General features: G+C 33.1%; 1 protein-coding gene and 1 pseudogene across 1 annotated transcript; both read left to right on the plus strand.

Annotated features, from left to right (window-relative positions):
- The first annotated feature begins 1,226 nt into the window (after positions 1-1,226).
- LOC136205148 (galactinol synthase 2-like) lies at positions 1,227-3,540 on the plus strand. The gene is made up of 4 exons (XM_065995640.1): positions 1,227-1,637; positions 1,975-2,295; positions 2,669-2,803; positions 3,087-3,540. The coding sequence occupies exons 1-4, from the start codon at positions 1,299-1,301 to the stop codon at positions 3,300-3,302; spliced, it is 1,011 nt and encodes a 336-aa protein (XP_065851712.1). The 5' UTR covers positions 1,227-1,298; the 3' UTR covers positions 3,303-3,540.
- A 7,727-nt stretch (positions 3,541-11,267) lies between these two features.
- On the plus strand, positions 11,268-13,214 carry LOC136206177 (galactinol synthase 2-like; annotated as a pseudogene).
- Positions 13,215-20,075: the final 6,861 nt, after the last annotated feature.

The following is a 20,075-nucleotide window of genomic DNA, read 5'->3' on the forward strand; positions in this document are numbered from 1 at the left end:
AGAATTTGGAACTTGACAGCTGTGTGATTGGGACTAGGGGTGTAACCGAGCCGAACCTTAGGTAGTCCCGGTATTGACTCGTTAATATCTCGAGCCGAGCACTCTCGAATCGAGCTTTGACCGAATCTGATTGAGTTTTGATCGAGCCGAGCTTTAGCGAAATTCATCATACATACATAGAATAAGTAGCGTAAAAAACAGAAAAGCCTTGTAACATACTACATATGAGTTTAAAATATTTATAAAGAAAAACAATCATGTTATTGTCGAGATTCCAGAACAGTATATGGTACTTGTGATCGGAAAACACAAGCTCGGAGAAAAATTTCAAACAATGACATATATATTAAAGTTTGTAATGTATTTTATTTCTTATCAAAACCTAATTGTCTAGTTAAATACTCAAATGTCTAAGTTTTTTGTGCCATTTTTTATGAGTTAAATCTTATTTGAGTTGTTAATTGTGATGAAAACTAATAATAACCAATGAAATATATATTATATATATATATATATATAATGAAATATATATTGTAATTAAAAATAATCGAGTCTGCTCGCGAGCTTTCGAGCCGAACCTGATGAAGCTTGGAACTCAGCTCGTTAGCCCAAATTCGAGTCGAGCTCTACCGAGCCGATTAAAGCCGAGCTTTCACCAAACCGAGCTCGAATAGTTTACGAACTACCAAGTCTTATTTACACCCCTAATTGAGACTGACGCCGCTACTAATTAACTATAGCATTTGAGTCAGTTTTGTTATCTTTTCGTATCTTATTCTTCATGATTGTGAATTCTTGCTCTATTTTTTTTAAGACGTTTTTGTCAATTTTATAGGTTGTCTTGCAAATAACGTAGCTTAGAGTTTCTTACTCTATGTTAGGATATATAGATTGGTTCTCAGGAATTTCTGATTTTCTTTTAATATTTCTTTTTAAATCTGTAAATAACTGAAAGATGGAAATGGTAGTTGATTGAGTAGTTGATTTCAAATAAGGAATCTTATAGTATATTCTTTACATAAATAACTTATCCAAACAATTTCTTGCACCGTCCAAATCCATGTTTCTCCCCCAACCGTAGATCAACATTTCCATGCCACATGTACAGCTCAATTTCATAAACATTTTTATTTTATTTTATTTTTAAAAACACTGCAACTACCCCACAAAAATCCTATAAATACCCTCCAACCCATCAACCAAATTCCATCACCAAACCTCCAAAATATCAAAGCAATCACAAAAAGCATTTTTTTCAGCAAAATTTTCAAACAATTTTCACCCTTTTTCAAGTAAAAATGGCACCTGATCTTATTACCTCTGCTACTCTTGCAAATAACACAGATGGTCTGATTAAGCAAGCAAGTATCTCAAGCTGTGCTTATATTACTTTCTTGGCTGGAAATGGAGACTATGTCAAAGGTGTGGTTGGATTAGCCAAAGGCTTGAGGAAAGTCAAGAGCAAATACCCACTTGTCGTGGCTATTTTGCCCGATGTGCCGGAGGATCACCGCAAAATATTGATCAGTCAAGGTTGCATAGTCAAAGAGATCGAGCCTGTTTATCCACCGGAGAATCAAACTCAGTTTGCTATGGCTTACTATGTCATCAACTACTCCAAACTTCGTATTTGGGAGGTAATTCATTCATTCATTAATTAAGGTCGGTTTGTTTGTTGAAAAATATATATTTTTAAGTATTGGGTAATAAAATTTATGTCGAAAAATAAAATATTTTTTTGGATTTTAAAATATAGAAAACCGAGAAAAAATGATGGATGGATATTATTTTCAACAGTATAAGATAAAAAGTGTAATTTATAATTTTGTGTTGATTTATTTTTCTAAACAAATAAATACTATAAAATCACATAAATATTATTCTACAAATGGAACATAGTTATTTTGTTATATATATAATTTTTTTTTTATCTTTTTTTATACTAATTTATGTGATTGTTTGTGTTTGATGCAGTTAGTGGAGTATAGGAAGATGATATACTTAGATGGAGATATTCAAGTGTTTGAGAACATTGATCATCTCTTTGACCTTCAAGATGGGTTTTTATATGCTGTGATGGATTGTTTCTGCGAGCAAACTTGGAGTCACTCGAATCAGCACAAGATTGGCTACTGTCAACAGTGCCCTGATCGTGTGCAGTGGCCAAAAGATATGGGTCCTAAACCTCCTCTCTACTTCAATGCTGGCATGTTTGTTTTTGAACCTAATCTTTCTACTTATGATGATCTCTTGAGTACTCTTAAGATCACCCCTCCCACCCCTTTTGCTGAGCAGGTAAATTCCAATGTCTTACGAGGATATTTTAATCATTTAACATCTTCCTCTATAAAAATGTCAAAATTAGTTGTCGTACTATAACCGTATGATACTATTTATACATCTCACATACTTGTATATGAGAAGTCAATAAAAGGGTATTTTAGTCATTTAACATTTTTTATAGAGATGTCAAAAACCGGTAGTTGTGTTATAGTAATTGTGTTTTATGATTTATATAAAAGTTACTGTATCGTAATCGTCGTACTTATATATATATATATATAAATGTAATAAAAATGATAATAATCTCAAACAAGTTAGATCAAATGAGTTGGTTCAATAAATTTACCGAAATTGACAATCTCTGTTTGTTTATTGGGTGTGCCAGGATTTCTTGAACATGTTCTTTAAGGATGTTTACAAGCCAATTCCTCCAATTTACAACCTTGTCCTTGCTTTACTATGGCGTCATCCTGAAAACATCGAGTTTAACAAAATCAAGGTTGCACACTATTGTGCCGCTGTAAGTATCTAAACCTATTCTTAGATTTTGAGATTTGTTTTCTCAAAATAATGTTTTTTTAGAAAAGAAAATCATATTTGAATAAATGCCCCATGTTTTTATGTTGGGTAAAAAAAAACTCATGTGCTCTCACATTTAAATAGTTTTTAGGCAACTAGAAGATAACTGAAGTATTTTTAAGGACGTTAAAATAAAAGATATAAATAGTTCCTTTTAGGGGCCAAATTGACTCGTATATTTCGGTATATAGAATTTTAATGGTACTATTTGAAATGGTTTTTAGGGGTCAAAGCCATGGAGGTACACAGGAGAAGAACAAAACATGGACAGGGAAGATATTAAGTTTCTGATCAAGAAATGGTGGGATATATACAATGACGAATCCTTAGACTACAATGCCGCCACTGGCGGTGGAGCTGATGGTGGTCGGAAGCCACTCTTAGCAGCACTATCAGAAGCGGGTGCTATTCGTTATGTTACTGCCCCATCTGCTGCTTAGTGTGTGCTATGGATTGGATTGAAGTTTATATATTGTTATGTGCTACTAATAGAAATTAAAAAGTTGTATAGGGAAAATATAAGAATTAATCTTGAAGCAAGAGATATATTTTTAATTTTTTTTATAATGCACCCTGATATTAAAAATGGGTGTAATCTTTTTTTTATTTTTTTTATCCTTTTTGGTATTAATATTATTGTTATAGTGAAATTAACATGAATTTATATTTGTACTTTTACTCTCTTTTGCAATGTTCTCTTCTATTAATCTTGTAAATTAGGACTTCTAACTTTTATTCGCTTAGAGCATTAATTATTCATAAAACAGTTGGATCTCCACAATTAGACACTGGGCGTGTCAGTCTCCAGGCCGCCGGAACCACCCCTATTATGAATGGTTTCTGGTCATCCGATCCTTATAACTATTCCTATTATAAATGGTTTCGGCATCTGTTTCCAATAAATTAATGTTCAGAGGGATTAATTAACTAATTGAGTTTGTATTTTATTATAAAATTCAACTAGATTATTATACGATAGGTGATAAAGTTTTCTAAGTTCATTGAGAACTATTCAATCTTATTTTTGTAATCTCAATCTAACTTAATTTTGAAAAGTTTCAGATTGGTAAATGGTATAGATCACTCAGATGATAACACGTACATATAATGAAAAAAATTTAAGCAAGTTCGACTTAGCAAATTTTTTTCCACACGTGGGCAAAAATGAGCTATAACGAAGCCTGTGGAATTTTTCAAAGTTCACTAGTGTTGAAAAATGGGTTGAACTATTCAAAAGTCTTCAAAAACATTTTTCATGGCCCAGCTCCACTTTTTTAGCTTCTAATTCACCCATAATCTTCCCTTAACTGATTGATGGGAAGTTAATGGGAATGATGTAGAAGAATTTTAAGGACCATTTACAGGAAATTTGTTGCTCAAAAGTCTATAAATGGAGCTCAATTCTTTCATTCTCAACTCCACTCAAATCAATAAAAAACGCAACAAATCAATCTTCAAATAAATTTATCTATCAAATCTCTTGTCAAATTCGGTCACTTTATCAATCCTTAGGTTCTTAGAAATAATTTTTTAGTATCTAATTAGTTTAAACAAGTTCTCAGTTTCCAGAATTAGTTCTTCAAATTTCAAGTTCTTCAATAAAGCTTTCAAATTTCAGAAACTTCAAGTCCGAAATTCTCTTAGTTTACTCAATCAACTTCCAAATCGTTTTTTGCAATCTCCTAGTTAAGTAAGTAAGATCGTTACCCAATCCTCAATTCAAGCTCGATTAGTCTAGAACAAATTTCACCATTGTCATCTTCCTCAAAGCTTTAAGCATTTTTCGTGAAACCGAGATCATGGAAACCTTATTTTCGAGTCATTCTTAGTTTACAAAACTATTAAATCAGGTTTAGAAACTTTTTATTGATCTCAATCAATTAAAAAGAACCAAAAACAAGCTTTTGAATTTTTCATTATTGAAGAATTCATCAAACAACTTTTCTAGAGAGCCATTTTCCAAAATTTATTCCAGGTTCGTTAGTCTTTCATTTCATCCCAAATTAATTTTAATCTCCTTAGTTACATCAAACCCGGAACTCTCAATTTTTATTTCCTAAAAAACAACCTCTTACAGCCTCCAAAATCGCTCTTGAAATACCATACACGAAACAGAATCAAGCTTTTGGTTTTTCAACCATCAAACAACTATTCTGTTAGACCCATTTTTAATAATTTATTCCGACTCCGTTACTCGGTAGTTTTCTGAAATTCCAGTTCCAGACCCTTCCTTTGCACATGAACTTTAATATCAGCCTTTGTTTCGCTCAAATCCGACCTCTATAGTCCCTGAAATCGAGTCTAAAAGTCCCACAAAATCATTATTTTTTCTAGAAATTTCTGGCATTTATTAACTAAATGGAAAATTTCTGGTTTGGTCTCTGAAGTTTTTTAAGTCGCTTCAAATTCGCCCATAATTTCCCGAACGACGCGACGACTTTTTGATCTAAGTTCCATGACGTTCCAAGCCACGCCCATGGCTACTCTAACGATGTCAACAAGTTTGTTTATTTTCGTTTAACCACGTACATATTGTTTTTTCATAATTTGTTTATATTTCCAGATTTAAAGTATTATTTTCCAACTGTAATTTTCAAGCTTTACGCTCATATTTGTAATAAAAAAACATTGAAAAATTATGAAATCAATAAAAATATAAAAGAAAAATTAAAAATTTATATCTTTGTGTTGGTCTTATTATTTTTATTTTCGGTACCATATTTTAAAAAATTGTTTTGCGATTGACCTATGAAGTGACAACGGGGACCCAAGAGAACTGTTTTTATTTTCAGTCCTTGTAACTCTCGTCCAATCTTATAATTAGAAATCAAGTCATTAGACGCATTTATTTATTGCATTTATTTTATTCAATTACCATTTTACGCTTTGAGAACTAGCTTCTCTGGCACGTCCGCATTATTTTTACTATTTTTAATCACCACACTTGCGTATACTTTCAAACTGTCTGATAGCTCCATTTACTTGCATAAAATGTCCAGATAGCGCCATCAACTTGTGTAAAATGTAATCAATTAAGCCCGGTTACAAAAAAGTAAGTTACATGTGGAAGGTATGTTGCATGTATCTTGACAAAGTAAAACAACCAAGATCGGAGAATACGGTCCTAATATTAGAGAAAACAAGTTTTACAATTGAACAAGTAAAAACTTCATTTTTAGTATGTTTTAATATATTCTGTGAATTATATAATAAAATTCTAAGATGCGTATATATCACATTTTCCGCATGCAGCTTGCTTTTTTTTTACAACCGAATTATTAATTACTTACATTTTCAGTAAGTTAAGGGCTATCAGAAAACTTTGAAAGTTGAGAGAATTAATATATTTATTTTAACAGTTTAAACAATTTAAGTCAATTGGTTGATCTGATTGTAATCTGTTAAATTTTCTATTGAATTTTTAAAACGTTGCAAAAACATTTCTCCTATAATGAGTCCAAGATTGAAATAAATACTACAAGTATAAACAAAATTTAAATATAAAGTTTGAAACGTTATCCAAAGGCTTAATACATCATTTGCTCCCTGAACTTGTCCAAAAAGCTTGATTGGCCCCCTGAACTTTCAAAGTATCTTGACAGCCCCTGAACTTGCATAAAATGTTCAGTTAGCCACTTGAACTTGCGTAAAATGTAATCAATTGATCACTCGGTTGCAAAAAAAGTAAGTTAAATACGAAAGATGTATTGTACGAGTCTTAAAAAAAAAAGTAAAACAACCGAAATCGGAGTATACGGTGCTTATAATAGAGAAGACAAGTTGTATAGTTGAGCAATCAATAACTTCATTTATAATCTATTTTTTAATTATGTAATAACATTCTAAGATGCGTGGAATACATATTCCACATTTAAGTTACTTTTTTGCGACCGAGTGATCAATTGATTACATTTTACGCAAGTTCATGGGGCTAACTGAATATTTTATACAAGTTTAGGAGGCTGTCAAGACACTTTGAAAGTTCAGAGGGTCAATCAAGTTTTTTGGACAAGTTCAGAGGCAAATGATGTATTAAGCCTTATCCAAAATAAAATGTCGGTCATTCCATATTTAATACTATTGAAGTCTAAACTACTACAGTACAATTTTTTTTTGTTTGTTTTTTCCTTAAATTTGGTTATCCTTTTGAATATCTGACCAACTAACAAAACTACTCCATAAAAGTGAAAAAGAAAGAAGAAAGCATCGGACCGTTGGTTGCTTCCACGTGGCAAATCTTGCTGCCGAAATGAGGTATAACATCTGGTCAATATATTAGCCCCATGCAATAAGATCTTCAGTGGGCCATCTATTCCCCTAAATTCGGACCAAAACAACTGATAATGTCGGCGTTGTATGCAGGATGGACACGTATTACAATATGTAGAGTACTATCTTATTAGAAATTAATTTAGTAGTATTATTATCTTATTAGAGCATTTCCACACCGTTGCTTTGCCTTAAAAAATTTCAAAATTTAATAGTAGGGTTAAGGTGCAAAAATACCCATAACGTTTTGGATCATGAGCAATTTTACACCTAACATCTAAAATGGTACAATTTTGCCCCTAACGTTTATAGCCAAGAGCAATTTTACTCCTAACGTTGGTAATTTGGGTCAATTTCCGACACTATTATAAAACACAGATATTTTTGTTCATTATTTTGCACCGCATATCAATTCATTCTAAGAAAATGATTTCATGTCTTTTGTAATTTAATAATAGAATTTGAGATTAATATTTATAAATTCGGTGAATTTTTTGAATTTTTTTGTCTAATTCGTACAAAAGACAGTATTTTTTTTTATTTTTTTTCACATCCCAACATATGTTTATGATTTGTTATTGATAAAATGACGCACATGTAAGGTGTAGATGATAAGATTCATTACCGAGAAGACAGTTTGATGAATTATTTCTGAAATTGACCCAATTTATCAACGTTAGGGGTAAAATTGCTTTTGGCTACAAACGTTAGGGGTAAAATTGCACCATTTTAGACGTTAGGGGTAAAATTGCTCCTAACCCAAAACATTAGGGGTATTTTTGCATCTTAAAGTATCATACTAATTTTAGTATTTTATTTTCTCAATATGCAAGTATGACACTTACTAAAAAAAATACTCTAATGATAAGCAATTTTTATAAACGGACACAATAATCTTATAAATCGTTACTTTACATATTATTTATTTAGGTTAATTACATATAGATATTATGTGGCTTCACCGATTTGTAATGAATACTTATGATATTTTTTTACAAACATAATTTTGTAGTTGACAAAATTTTATGGTTTATAAAATTTTGTATTTGGGTTCACTTTGTCAGAATTTGACCGATAACGATATCGAAATGAAAATTATCAAGAGTTAAGTAATATTTTAAGTAACTTTAATTCTTCAACTTTTTAGATTTGGGGTTATTTAGGTGTTGTTGTTTTTTATGAGAGAGAAAGTTAATGTTTCGAGAGAGAAAACTCAAAAAAATGATGATTTTGAAAAATTAAAAATATGGTTCCGTAGTAAATACGATACTAAACAATTTAATTCTCGTAAACTTTCCTTTTGAATTTGTTATCGGTCAAATTTGACAAAGTAAAAAAAATGCAAAATTTTGCAACCACAGAGTTGCGTTTGTAAAGAAAAATAGCACAAGTACCAATCTACAAATCTGTGTAACCACGTGACATTTATTTGTAATCAACCTTATTTATTTTAATTATAAATATATTACTAATAGTAGTAACTAAATCATATTTATATTAAAAAAGTTTGGTAACCTCAAGTAAACTTACCAAAAAACGGACAATATTATTTAAAAATTTCAAGCAAATACATTTACTCTAATTAATGACATCACAATAATAAATTATTAACAAAAAAAAAGAATTAAGAAGACACTAAGAGGTTGTGAGATGCTCTTTATTAATGATATGAGAAGTGATTAAGAGGCCATTGGAGTTAATTTTTAACTCTTTTTCTTTAAATTTTAATTTAAAAGTTAAACTAAAAAATTATTGAAGATGCTAAATAAAGATGCTCTTAATGATTTGATGAATATTAAAATTATATTTTATATAAACTTTTCCTTTGCTCATGCAGTAGGATAATTTTTAACTTTGAAGTATACCCTTTCAATGAAGTTGAATATAATATTTTAGGTTAATATATAATTGCATATTGAAATTCAGTCGTGGAGAAAAGTGGCTTTGAGTCCCCTACCACCAGGAGCGGAGCCAGCTTAAGATTCAGAGGATTCAGCCTTCCGACCATCGACTCTGCATACCTTTTAGTAGTATTAGGTCGGTATTTAATAACCCTTTTAGATTGAGTTTGTGTAGCCGTTTTGTAATATAATTTTAGTAGTTTAAGATGATTGACTTAGTTAAAAAGTACTATAATAATTGATCACAAGTTCAAGTTTTTGAATCTCTTTTTTATTAAAACTTTTATGTATCTATTTGAATTTTTTTTTTCTAAATAACTATGTTATCATTATTAATTATATTTTTATATTTTTTTTATCTTCCAAACTATTTTCAACTATTTCTTTTCTAAAACAATTTTTTTTTAAAAGATTGGGACGCAGTTGAATGGCTAGAAATCCTAACTAGCTTGGCACCCCTAACACACAAAACCAATCCGAAATATTATTAATAAAAAGGAAAATTACAAAAGGATAGAAAAGAAAGAAAAAAGCAAACAAAGAAAAATTTAAGAATAGCAAACATGTGCAACATTACAGAAATCGTCAAACACCAACGATTGACAAAAGTGAGGAGCCGTTTGCCACCAAGTAAGAGTGGCAGCTAACTTTCCAAAGGAGGCTAGCCGGTCCACCGCCTGATTACCCTCTCTGTAGATATGAGTCATTCTGCAATTCATAATTGAATATCGAGATAAACACATAAGCCAGTCTTGTCTAATTTTCTAAGGGACCGCTGCGGACTTTCCGTTTACCATTGCAACCGTATAAGTAGAATCAGATTCAATCCAAAGATTGTGCCATCCCCTTTCCCATGCCGATTCAACCGCGAAAATAATATCCGTCAGCTCGGCAATATGCGCGTAGGAGCTAGAGATGTTAAATGCAAAACAGCCATTTACAAAGCCACGGGAATTTCTGAAAATTCGACCGACACCAGCGTTTCCTGGGGCTCCATCCGTCGCGCCGTCGGTATTAACCTAAAACAATTGTTTTACTTTGTAACGTTCAACACATCAAAACGATGAAATTTTATAATGCTCGAGACTAGAACTTCAGAAATTTTTATTAACTTCATAAATCTAACTCCGACGCCCCACGCAAGGCTAAAATTAGCCCCTAATAGTTATTTTTTTTTTCTAAATAACTATGTTATTACTAATTACTTTTTATATCCTTTTTCTAACCCTTTTCAACTTTTTTTTTTCTAAAACAATTTTTTTTTACCATACAACACACCAAAACGACGAAATTTTAGGATGCTCAAGACTAGGATTTTGGAAATTTTTCTCAACTTCATAAATCTAATTCCGACATCCCACGCAATGCTAAAATTAGCTCCCGTATATCAATTTTTGACTTCGCCACTGCCTACCGCCAAAATCAACCCTACCAAATATAATTTCTTTATCCGCAGAAGATTAGGTTGTAAGGTAACGTAGTGCTTAAACTTAGTGCCTCTACATAACAATCCTATATACACCACTGCTTAAACTTATTGGTCCGTTTGGTTTACATTTTGTCTGTTGTTCCGACTTGTTGCTGGAAAATATGAGTAGAAAATGGAATAACTAAACACTTTATTCTTTACTCACATTACATAAAATATGTTTAGAGAAAAGTTTGATTTCAGTTCTATATCAACATTAAAGTTATCACAAATCAACAAAAGACGGCGTTGAATGTTCAAATTTTTATTAAAGATACTCTGTTTGGTTTATATATTTCTATTTGCTATTAGTTGTTGCTGATAGATACTAGATATTAGTTGTAATTTTCTCTAAATAGTTATTTCAAAACTTTAACAAATACCTTTTATCTTTTATCTTTTATCTTTTATCTTTTATCTTTTTATCTTTTTATCTTTTTACGATCTAATGTACCTAAATTGAAAGTAAATGAAAAATGAGGAGCAGTTAAGATTAAGTGGAAATGGTAGTTACAACTTTCAACTTCAAACAAGGAATCTTCAAGTATATTCTTTATATAAATAACTTATCCAAACAATTTCTTGCACCGTCCAAATCAAGGCTTCTCCCCCAACCGTAGATCAACATTTCCATGCCACATGTACAGCTCGATTTCATCTTCACTACATAAACATTTTTCTTTTAGAAAAAAACACTTCAACGAAAAAATCCTATAAATACCTCCCACCCATCAACCAAATTCCATCACCAAACTCCAAAGTATCAAAGCAATCAACAAAAAATCAAATATTTGTCAACAAATTTCACCCTTTTTCAAGTGACTAAAATGGCACCTGATCTTATAACCTCTGCTGCTCTTGCAAATAACACAAATGGTCTGATTAAGCAAGCAAGTATTTCAAGCTGTGCTTATATTACTTTCTTGGCTGGAAATGGAGACTATGTCAAAGGTGTTGTTGGACTGGCCAAAGGGTTGAGGAAAGTCAAGAGCAAATACCCACTTGTTGTCCCTATTTTGCCCGATGTGCCTGAGGATCACCGGAAAATTTTGGTCAGTCAAGGTTGCATAGTCAAAGAGATCGAGCCTGTTTATCCACCGGAAAATCAGACTCAGTTTGCTATGACTTATTATGTCATCAACTACTCCAAGCTTCGTATTTGGGAGGTAATACTTATTTATTAATTAAGATCAGTTTGTTTGTTAGAAAATATTGGATATGAATTCGTGATGAAAAATAAAATATCTTTTAGAATTTAAAACAGGGAAAAACGAAAAAAAAAGGTAGATCGATACTATTTTTAAAAAGTATAAGAAAGAATGGAATCAAAAATTTTTGTACATAAATAAATATTGAAAAATCAGAAAATAAACAACAGAACATAATCATTTTGTTTTTCATATATAATTGTATCCTCTTTTTATATTAATTTTATGTGATTGTTTGTGTACGATGCAGTTAGTGGAGTATAGGAAGATGATATACTTGGATGGAGATATTCAAGTGTATGAGAACATTGACCATCTCTTTGACCTTCAAGATGGGTTTTTATATGCTGTTATGGATTGTTTCTGTGAACAAACTTGGAGCCACTGAGTCAGCATAAGATTGGTTACTGTCAACATTGTCCTGATCGTGTGAAGTGGCCACAAGATATGGGTCTTAAACCTCCTCTTTACTTCAATGCTGGCATGTTTGTTTTTGAGCCTAATCTTTCCACTTATGATGATCTCTTGAATACCCTCAAGATCACCCCTCCTACTCCTTTTGCTGAGCAGGTAAATTCAAATGACTTACAAGAGTATTTTGGTCATTTAACTTATTTGTAGAGATGTCGAAAACAGATTCTCGTATCTATTTACCCCAATAAAAGGGTATTTTAGTCATTTAGGATATTTATAGAACATCATAAAAAGATATATAATTTATATATCCCATATATGTATATATAAGAATGCAATAAAATGATTTTTTTTTTTGTCCTTTCACATTTTTATATAAACATTAAGAAAGGATTATTGAACCACAATCGTGTTAGATTCATATATCTTATACGTGGGTTTGTTTTATAATCGTGTTATCGTGTCAGAAATGAATAATCTGTGTTTTTTTGGGTGGCAGGATTTCTTAAACATGTTCTTTAAAGATGTGTACAAGCCAATTCCTGCAATTTACAACCTTGTCCTCGCTTTGCTCCGGCGCCATCCTGAAAACGTTGACTTTGACAAGATCAAGGTTGCACACTACTGTGCTGCTGTAAGTATCTAAACATATTTTGAGATTTTGAGATCTTTCCTCAAAATAATACATTTTCTGAGATATTAAGATTTTAATAGTACAATTTTTAAATGGTTTTTAGGGATCAAAGCCATGGAGTTATACAGGAGAAACACAAAACATGGACAGGGACGATATCAAGATTCTGATCAACAAATGGTGGGATATATACAATGATCCATCCTTGGACTACAACCCCGCCACAGGCCGTGGAACTGACGGTGGTCGGAAACCTCTATTGGCCGCGTTGTCGGAAGCGGGTGCTGTTCACTACGTCACTGCCCCATCTGCTGCTTAGTGTGTTTGTGGACTGGATTGAAGTTTATATCATTGTTATGTGCTACTAATATAATTTTAAAAAGCTGAAAAGCTGTATAGGGAAATTATAAGAATTAGTTTTGAAGCAAGAGATATATTTTTAATTTTTTTTATATTGCACCCTGATATTAAAAATGGGTGTAATCTTTTTTTTTTTTATCCCTTTTTGGTATTAATATTGTTGTTATAGTGAAATTAACATGAATTTACATTTGTACTTTTACTCTCTTTTGCAATGTTATCTTCTATTAATTTTGTAAATTTCTCGATTCGCTCAGTAATATTTATTTTCATGCGTTTTAATTTAATCCATACATATTAATTGATATTACTAAATATTTTTTTAATAGATAATTGATTTTTACTAAATATAAATCTATTTAAGTTGTTGTTTTTTATATTATAAATAATTAAAAATTAATTAATGAATACAATTAATATAATGGGTAACAAAGTTTTTTAGTTAAATTAACAACATTTCTTAATTTTTATGTCATACCTTTTAAAAGACATATTATGGAGTATTTGCAACTCTTTATCCTCTTGAGCATTAATTATTCGCTAAACAGTTCAAAATATCTCATTTACTTGAGAAATTATACGGGGTGCCCGACACACCACCTCAACAATATGAGGTGGTGTGCCATTGCCAATCAAAATTAGACACCTGTTAAAAAAATTAAATTTAATATAAGAAAATAAGCTAACATTGCACTTCAACTTTCAGATCTGCCCCGTCTTCTCTTCCCCTCTGCCAATGACCACCACCACTTCCATCCATGTTCCTCTGCCGATCACCACCACGTTCATCAAATCGGATCTGCTTCGCCGACCACCATCATCTCGTTCCTTCTACTTCGCTCAAGCTTTTCTAGGAAATTATTTATATTACTCAAATATGGCCAATCAATCCCTACTCAAGCATTAATTAGATGACCCTCCATTTCTGTTATCAAAACCGATTACCATCTGTCTTGATTTTTTTTCGGCGGTGGTTATATAAAAAAAAGCGAAATCAGTTGTATATTTTTCCTCAAGAGATTGATAATACACATAATTTAATATCAAGATTATTTTTGAGCGAATTAATTTGTTTTAATTATATGGTGGTTGCCGGCGAATAAAAATGATCGGAGGTAATGGTGGTTGCCAGATAGATGAACAGAAGGGGAGAAGAAACAGATATACAAAAAGAATATAAAATTACTTTTTAACATATGGTTTATTTTTATTGGTCAGACATACCGTAAAATTTCTCCATTTACTTTTTTCTATTTTTTGAAAGAAGAGAAGATGTATTAAGCATCAACATTCAAAATTTTACAGAGAAAATGAGTGCATAAAGCATAGAATTTCGATCTTTACGTAGAAAGCACAAATTGTTTGATTCGCTGATCTTAAAGCATAAATTGCTTGATTCCTTGATCTAAAAACATGACTCATATAATAAGTTCGAATAAGTAGGGAGAGATTCTTTTGGCACTAAAACGATTTGATAAAAGATTGAGGGATCATAATTCGTAGATTCGAATGCAACTAAGTTTTGCATTGATTGAAGCCCTTGCTACAAGGGAAAAGGAAAGCAGTCAAGTTCTGCATTGATTACGGCTTCACACAAGTTCTCTTGAAGGTGACTCCATCTAACTTATCAATTCCATCAACAATAGCATCAATGTCAAACCAAATTATATTTATTCTTGTAGAAGATATTATCTGTCACGTCCGTGTCTAAAAATTAGACGATATAAATTTTGGAGCATTAATTAATTATGATTATTGAGTTTAATTTAATGTGTTTAGGTGTAAATTAAAAGTTTTGGTATAAGTTTAAAAGAGATAATAAAACAAAAGGACTAAAATCTATATTTTATATATATATATATATATATATATACACGGATATGATTAATTAAAACTTAAGAATTTTGTATTTGATTTTATGTGAAGTAATTGTTCCAATACACAAAGATAACACAACCAGCTGCCACCTCATCAATCCATGTGATATCAATCCATTGGTGACTAAACCAATTCTTTGTAAATGACCCATATACCCCAACACACCAAAAGAATGTTTCCGGATTATTAGCTGTACAGTTTTGCTTTTAGGTTGTATATATATACATACTTGTACATGTTATATTCTCATGATTTTGGAATATGAATTTATGAATTCAAAGATATATTTCATCATCAACTTTAAGATGGTATCAGAGAATCTTCTCTACATTTCCGCACAGATCTGAAAGATCTCTCTTATCTTTTCTTTCTTCTTCTCTGTTATGCCTCCAATGGCTGCAGCAACACCCACAGCACCTTCCAGCCCATATTTCTTACCTGCAAATGAGAATCCAGCCTTAGTTCTTGTTACAGCACCTTTAACCGGAATTAACTATCATCAATGGGCTAGATCCATGCGGATGGCCTTAATCTCGAAGAACAAATACGGATTTGTTAATGGAACAATCAAAGTTCCCAACACAGGCAACATCCTGTATAATAACTGGGAAAGATGTAATACTATGGTATTATCATGGATTAATCATGCAGTCTTGCCTCAAATTGAGAAGAGCATTATGTGGTTCGATACAGCAGAAGCGGTCTGGGTTGATCTACGTGAGAGATTCTCACAAGGAGACAACGTTCGTATTGCAGAGCTGCAAAGAGACATTCAATTCATTAATCAAGGTACTCAGTCTATATCTGATTATTACACACAAATGAAGATACTGTGGGATGAATTATTGAATTTCCGGCCATTACCTAAATGTAATTGTGATCCTGCGTGTCAATGTGGTGCGATTGCCAAATTCAGAACTTATCAAGAGTCCGATCAGGTTTTTACTTTTCTAAGAGGTCTGAATCCAACCTATTCCACCATATGCTCTCAGATTTTGTTAATGGATCCATTACCAAATCTGAATCGAGTTTTCAACCTAACCTCACAACATGAAAGACAGAGTAACCCGAATTACTCTCAAATCAACTCATCCAATCAACCAGAACCCACAGCCTTCGTAGCCTTTAATCAAAACCAAAACTCATCCTCAAACAGAAATCAATATCCTCAACCCAAGAAAACCAACAACACACAGCCACATAATCCAAATACCAGAAAATCAAGCTATAAACCAGGCACAAAATGCACTTATTGTGACAAGGATGGCCATACAGAAGATATATGCTACAGAAAACATGGATTTCCACCCGGATATGGAAACAAAAACAATCAAAACAGATACACTAAGGCCAATCAGGTGAGCACTCAAATGAATTATCAAGAAGATGAGGATAACACCAATTCTAATGATTCAACTAATGCGCCATTCACGCTAACAAGGGCTCAATACAATGAGATCTTGAATCTCATTCCACAGAGGCAGAATCCAGAATCCTCAACCAGCAAACATGTAGCATTGGCCAACAGTCATCACAAAGTGGATAATCATCATTCTGGTATAAATTCTATCCCTAATACTACAAATGCAACACAGAAAAGTTGGATAGTTGACACTGGGGCAACCGATCACATTGTTTGTGATCTCAATCATTTCAAGAATTATAGAAATGCAATTGGTGTTTCGGTGCAATTACCAACCAATGCCATCGTGCCAGTCACACATATTGGCACAGTGCAACTTAGCCCCAAACTTATACTTCATGATGCCTTGTTTGTACCTCAATTCAATTATAACCTCATATCTAGCAGTAAACTCACAGCCAATTCAAACTTATGCCTCTATTTTACATCACAGAGTTGCATTATTCAGGATCTGAGGACCTGTCAGAAGATTGGATTTGCTAGGATGACGGGAGGACTCTACTACCTGGACACCCATCTCAATCCACAACCCAGCATTATTGCTTCCATCAGTTCCAATTCTGCCACTTGGCATATGAGATTGGGACATCCATCTATCCTAAGGAGTAGTGTCCTACACAGCATAAATTCCAAAATTCCTGTTTCTACTTGTCATACAGCCTGTGATGTGTGTCATTTATCCAAACAGAAAAAGAAGAGTTATCATCTTAGTTTCAGTAGAGCTGAAAGTTGTTTTAAGTTGATTCATATGGATATTTGGGGTCCTATTTTGAATTCATTTAATGGAATGCATTACTTTCTAACTATTGTTGATGATCACAATAGATTTGTTTGGCTATACTTGATGAAACACAAGTCTGAAACAAGAAATGCAGTACAGGCTTTCAACAATTATGTTGAGACACAATTCAAATCAAAAATTGAAATCATCAGAACAGACAATGGAGTTGAATTTACCATGCCAGAGTTTTATGCCAAATATGGGATCATACATCAAACCAGTTGTGTTGAGACACCGCAACAGAACGGGATTGTTGAGAGAAAACACCAAGACATTCTAAATGTCACTAGAGCCCTCATTTATCAAAGTCAAATCCCCAAGTCTTTTTGGCCTGAAGCTGTCTCTCATGCAGTATATCTCATTAACATATTACCCACTAATGCAACACACAATTCAATCCCATTCACCATCCTATACAACCATAATCCTGATTGGTATGACTTAAAAGTTTTTGGGTGCTTATGCTTTGCTTCCACATTGGACAGGGGGAAGACGAAATTAACTCCTAGAGCCTCAAAGTGTGTTTTTCTGGGCTACAAACATGGGAATAAGGGTTATAAGGTCATGGACATTCAAACCAACAAAATTTCTGTATCCAGAAATGTTTACTTTTATGAAAACATGTTTCCTTACAAAGACAAAGCCCAGCAAGACCCAAGTCCCTCACAATCTCAAATCCCAAATATTATTCACAATGATGAAGGTTATTCATCTGAACAGGAAGAAGAAACCCCTCAAATAAATGAAGCAACAGAAGAAACAGCTGAGGAAATTGTTGTACCTGATGCAGAACAGCAACAGCCTCCAGCTCAACCTATCATCAGGAGATCCACTAGAATGAGGCAGACTCCATCTTACCTCCAGGATTATCACCATCATTTGGCTGGTACAGCAGTCAAACAACTGCAACCTGTTCCGCCTCATCCAATTCAGAAATGTCTATCTTATGATCGACTTTCACCTTCAAAAAGGGCTTTCTCAGTTAATATCTCTTGTCAAAGGGACCCTACAACATACGAGGAAGCAATTAAGCATTCTCACTGGAAAGAAGCAATTCAAAAGGAATTACAGGCACTCTACTCTAATTCAACATGGTACAAGGCCAGGCTGGTTGCCAAAGGCTTCACTCAACAAGCAGGAATTGATTTTACAGAAACATTTGCACCTGTTGCAAAAATTACAACGATCAGATTATTCATTGCTCTAGCAAGTCTCAGTGGTTGGATATTAGAGCAACTTGACATAAACAATGCTTACCTTCATGGAGAAATCACAGAAGAGGTGTACATGAGCATTCCACAAGGCTGCGAAGTTCCTCTCATCAAAGGCACAGCCGTTTGTCGTCTTCATAAGTCCTTGTATGGACTCAAACAAGCTGGAAGACAATGGAACACAAAATTAACAGCCGCATTAAAGGATTTCAGTTTCAATCAAACTACTTCAGACCCTTCTTTGTTTATAAAGATCACAGGTTCTAATTTTCTTGCAGTACTAGTCTATGTCGATGACATGTTGATAACCAGCAACTGCAGAACTGAGGTACAAAGCATCAAAAACTATCTTCACAATCTTTACCAAATTAAAGATCTTGGCCCTTTGCAATACTTCTTGGGCTTCGAAGTCGCAAGAACCACCAAAGGCATCCATCTCAGTCAGAGAAAATATTGCTTAGAACTACTCCAAGATCAAGGCTTTCTGGAAGCCAAACCTGTCGCCACACCGGCCATCCCAAATTACAAAGAACTCGGTGACAATCATCTCATCACAGACATACCTTCCTATCGACAATTAATAGGCAAACTCCTGTATCTCACTCATACTCGCCCTGAAATTTGTTACATCACCCAACAACTTTCACAACACCTCAATACCCCTACCCGTGATGACTTAAAAAGAGCCCATAGGGTATTGCGATACCTCAAGGGATCCCCAGGCCAAGGCCTCTTTTATCCATCTGACAACACAACTGAGTTAAAAGCATTCACAGATGCAGACTGGGGGTCATGTCCAGAGACAAGAAAATCACTTATAGGTTTTTGTGTATTCCTTGGTCGATCCCTTATCTCCTGGAAGTCAAAGAAACAATCCACCGTATCCAGAAGTTCATCCGAAGCTGAATACTGAGCCATGGCTGCTTCTGTGTGTGAAATTCAATGGTTGCTTTATCTTTTGAGAGATTTTCACATGCAGATACCCAAAACACCTGTACTATTTTGTGACAACCAAGAGGCTCTTCACATAGCCCGCAACCCTGTCTTCCATGAAAGGACCAAGCACATCGACATCGATTGCCATCTCGTCCGCGAACAAATTCAGAAGCAAGTGGTTCATCTTCTTCCAATTAGATCTGTTGATCAACTTGCAGACTTGTTCACTAAAGCTCAGCATCTCCCTCAGTTCCTCACGTTCAAATCCAAACTCGGTCTGTTTAATCCCTACACTCCGAGTTTGAGGGGGGGTGTTCCAATACACAAAGATAACACAACCAGCTGCCACCTCATCAATCCATGTGATATCAATCCATTGGTGACTAAACCAATTCTTTGTAAATGACCCATATACCCCAACACACCAAAAGAATGTTTCCGGATTATTAGCTGTACAGTTTTGCTTTTAGGTTGTATATATATACATACATGTACATGTTATATTCTCATGATTTTGGAATATGAATTTATGAATTCAAAGATATATTTCATCATCAACTTTAAGAGTAATATTAATATTTTTATTATTATAATAATAAATCATAATATGTAAAATGGTAATAATGTATAAAATAAAATAGGAAAATAAAAAAAAATAATAATTGTAGTAATGTGATGAGGTATTGTTTTATGAAATTAGTAACTTTGAGTGGACATCTTTTGGAGACAA

Source organism: Euphorbia lathyris, chromosome 9 (assembly GCF_963576675.1).
Source record: "Euphorbia lathyris chromosome 9, ddEupLath1.1, whole genome shotgun sequence".
In the NCBI taxonomy this organism is placed as follows: domain Eukaryota; kingdom Viridiplantae; phylum Streptophyta; class Magnoliopsida; order Malpighiales; family Euphorbiaceae; genus Euphorbia; species Euphorbia lathyris.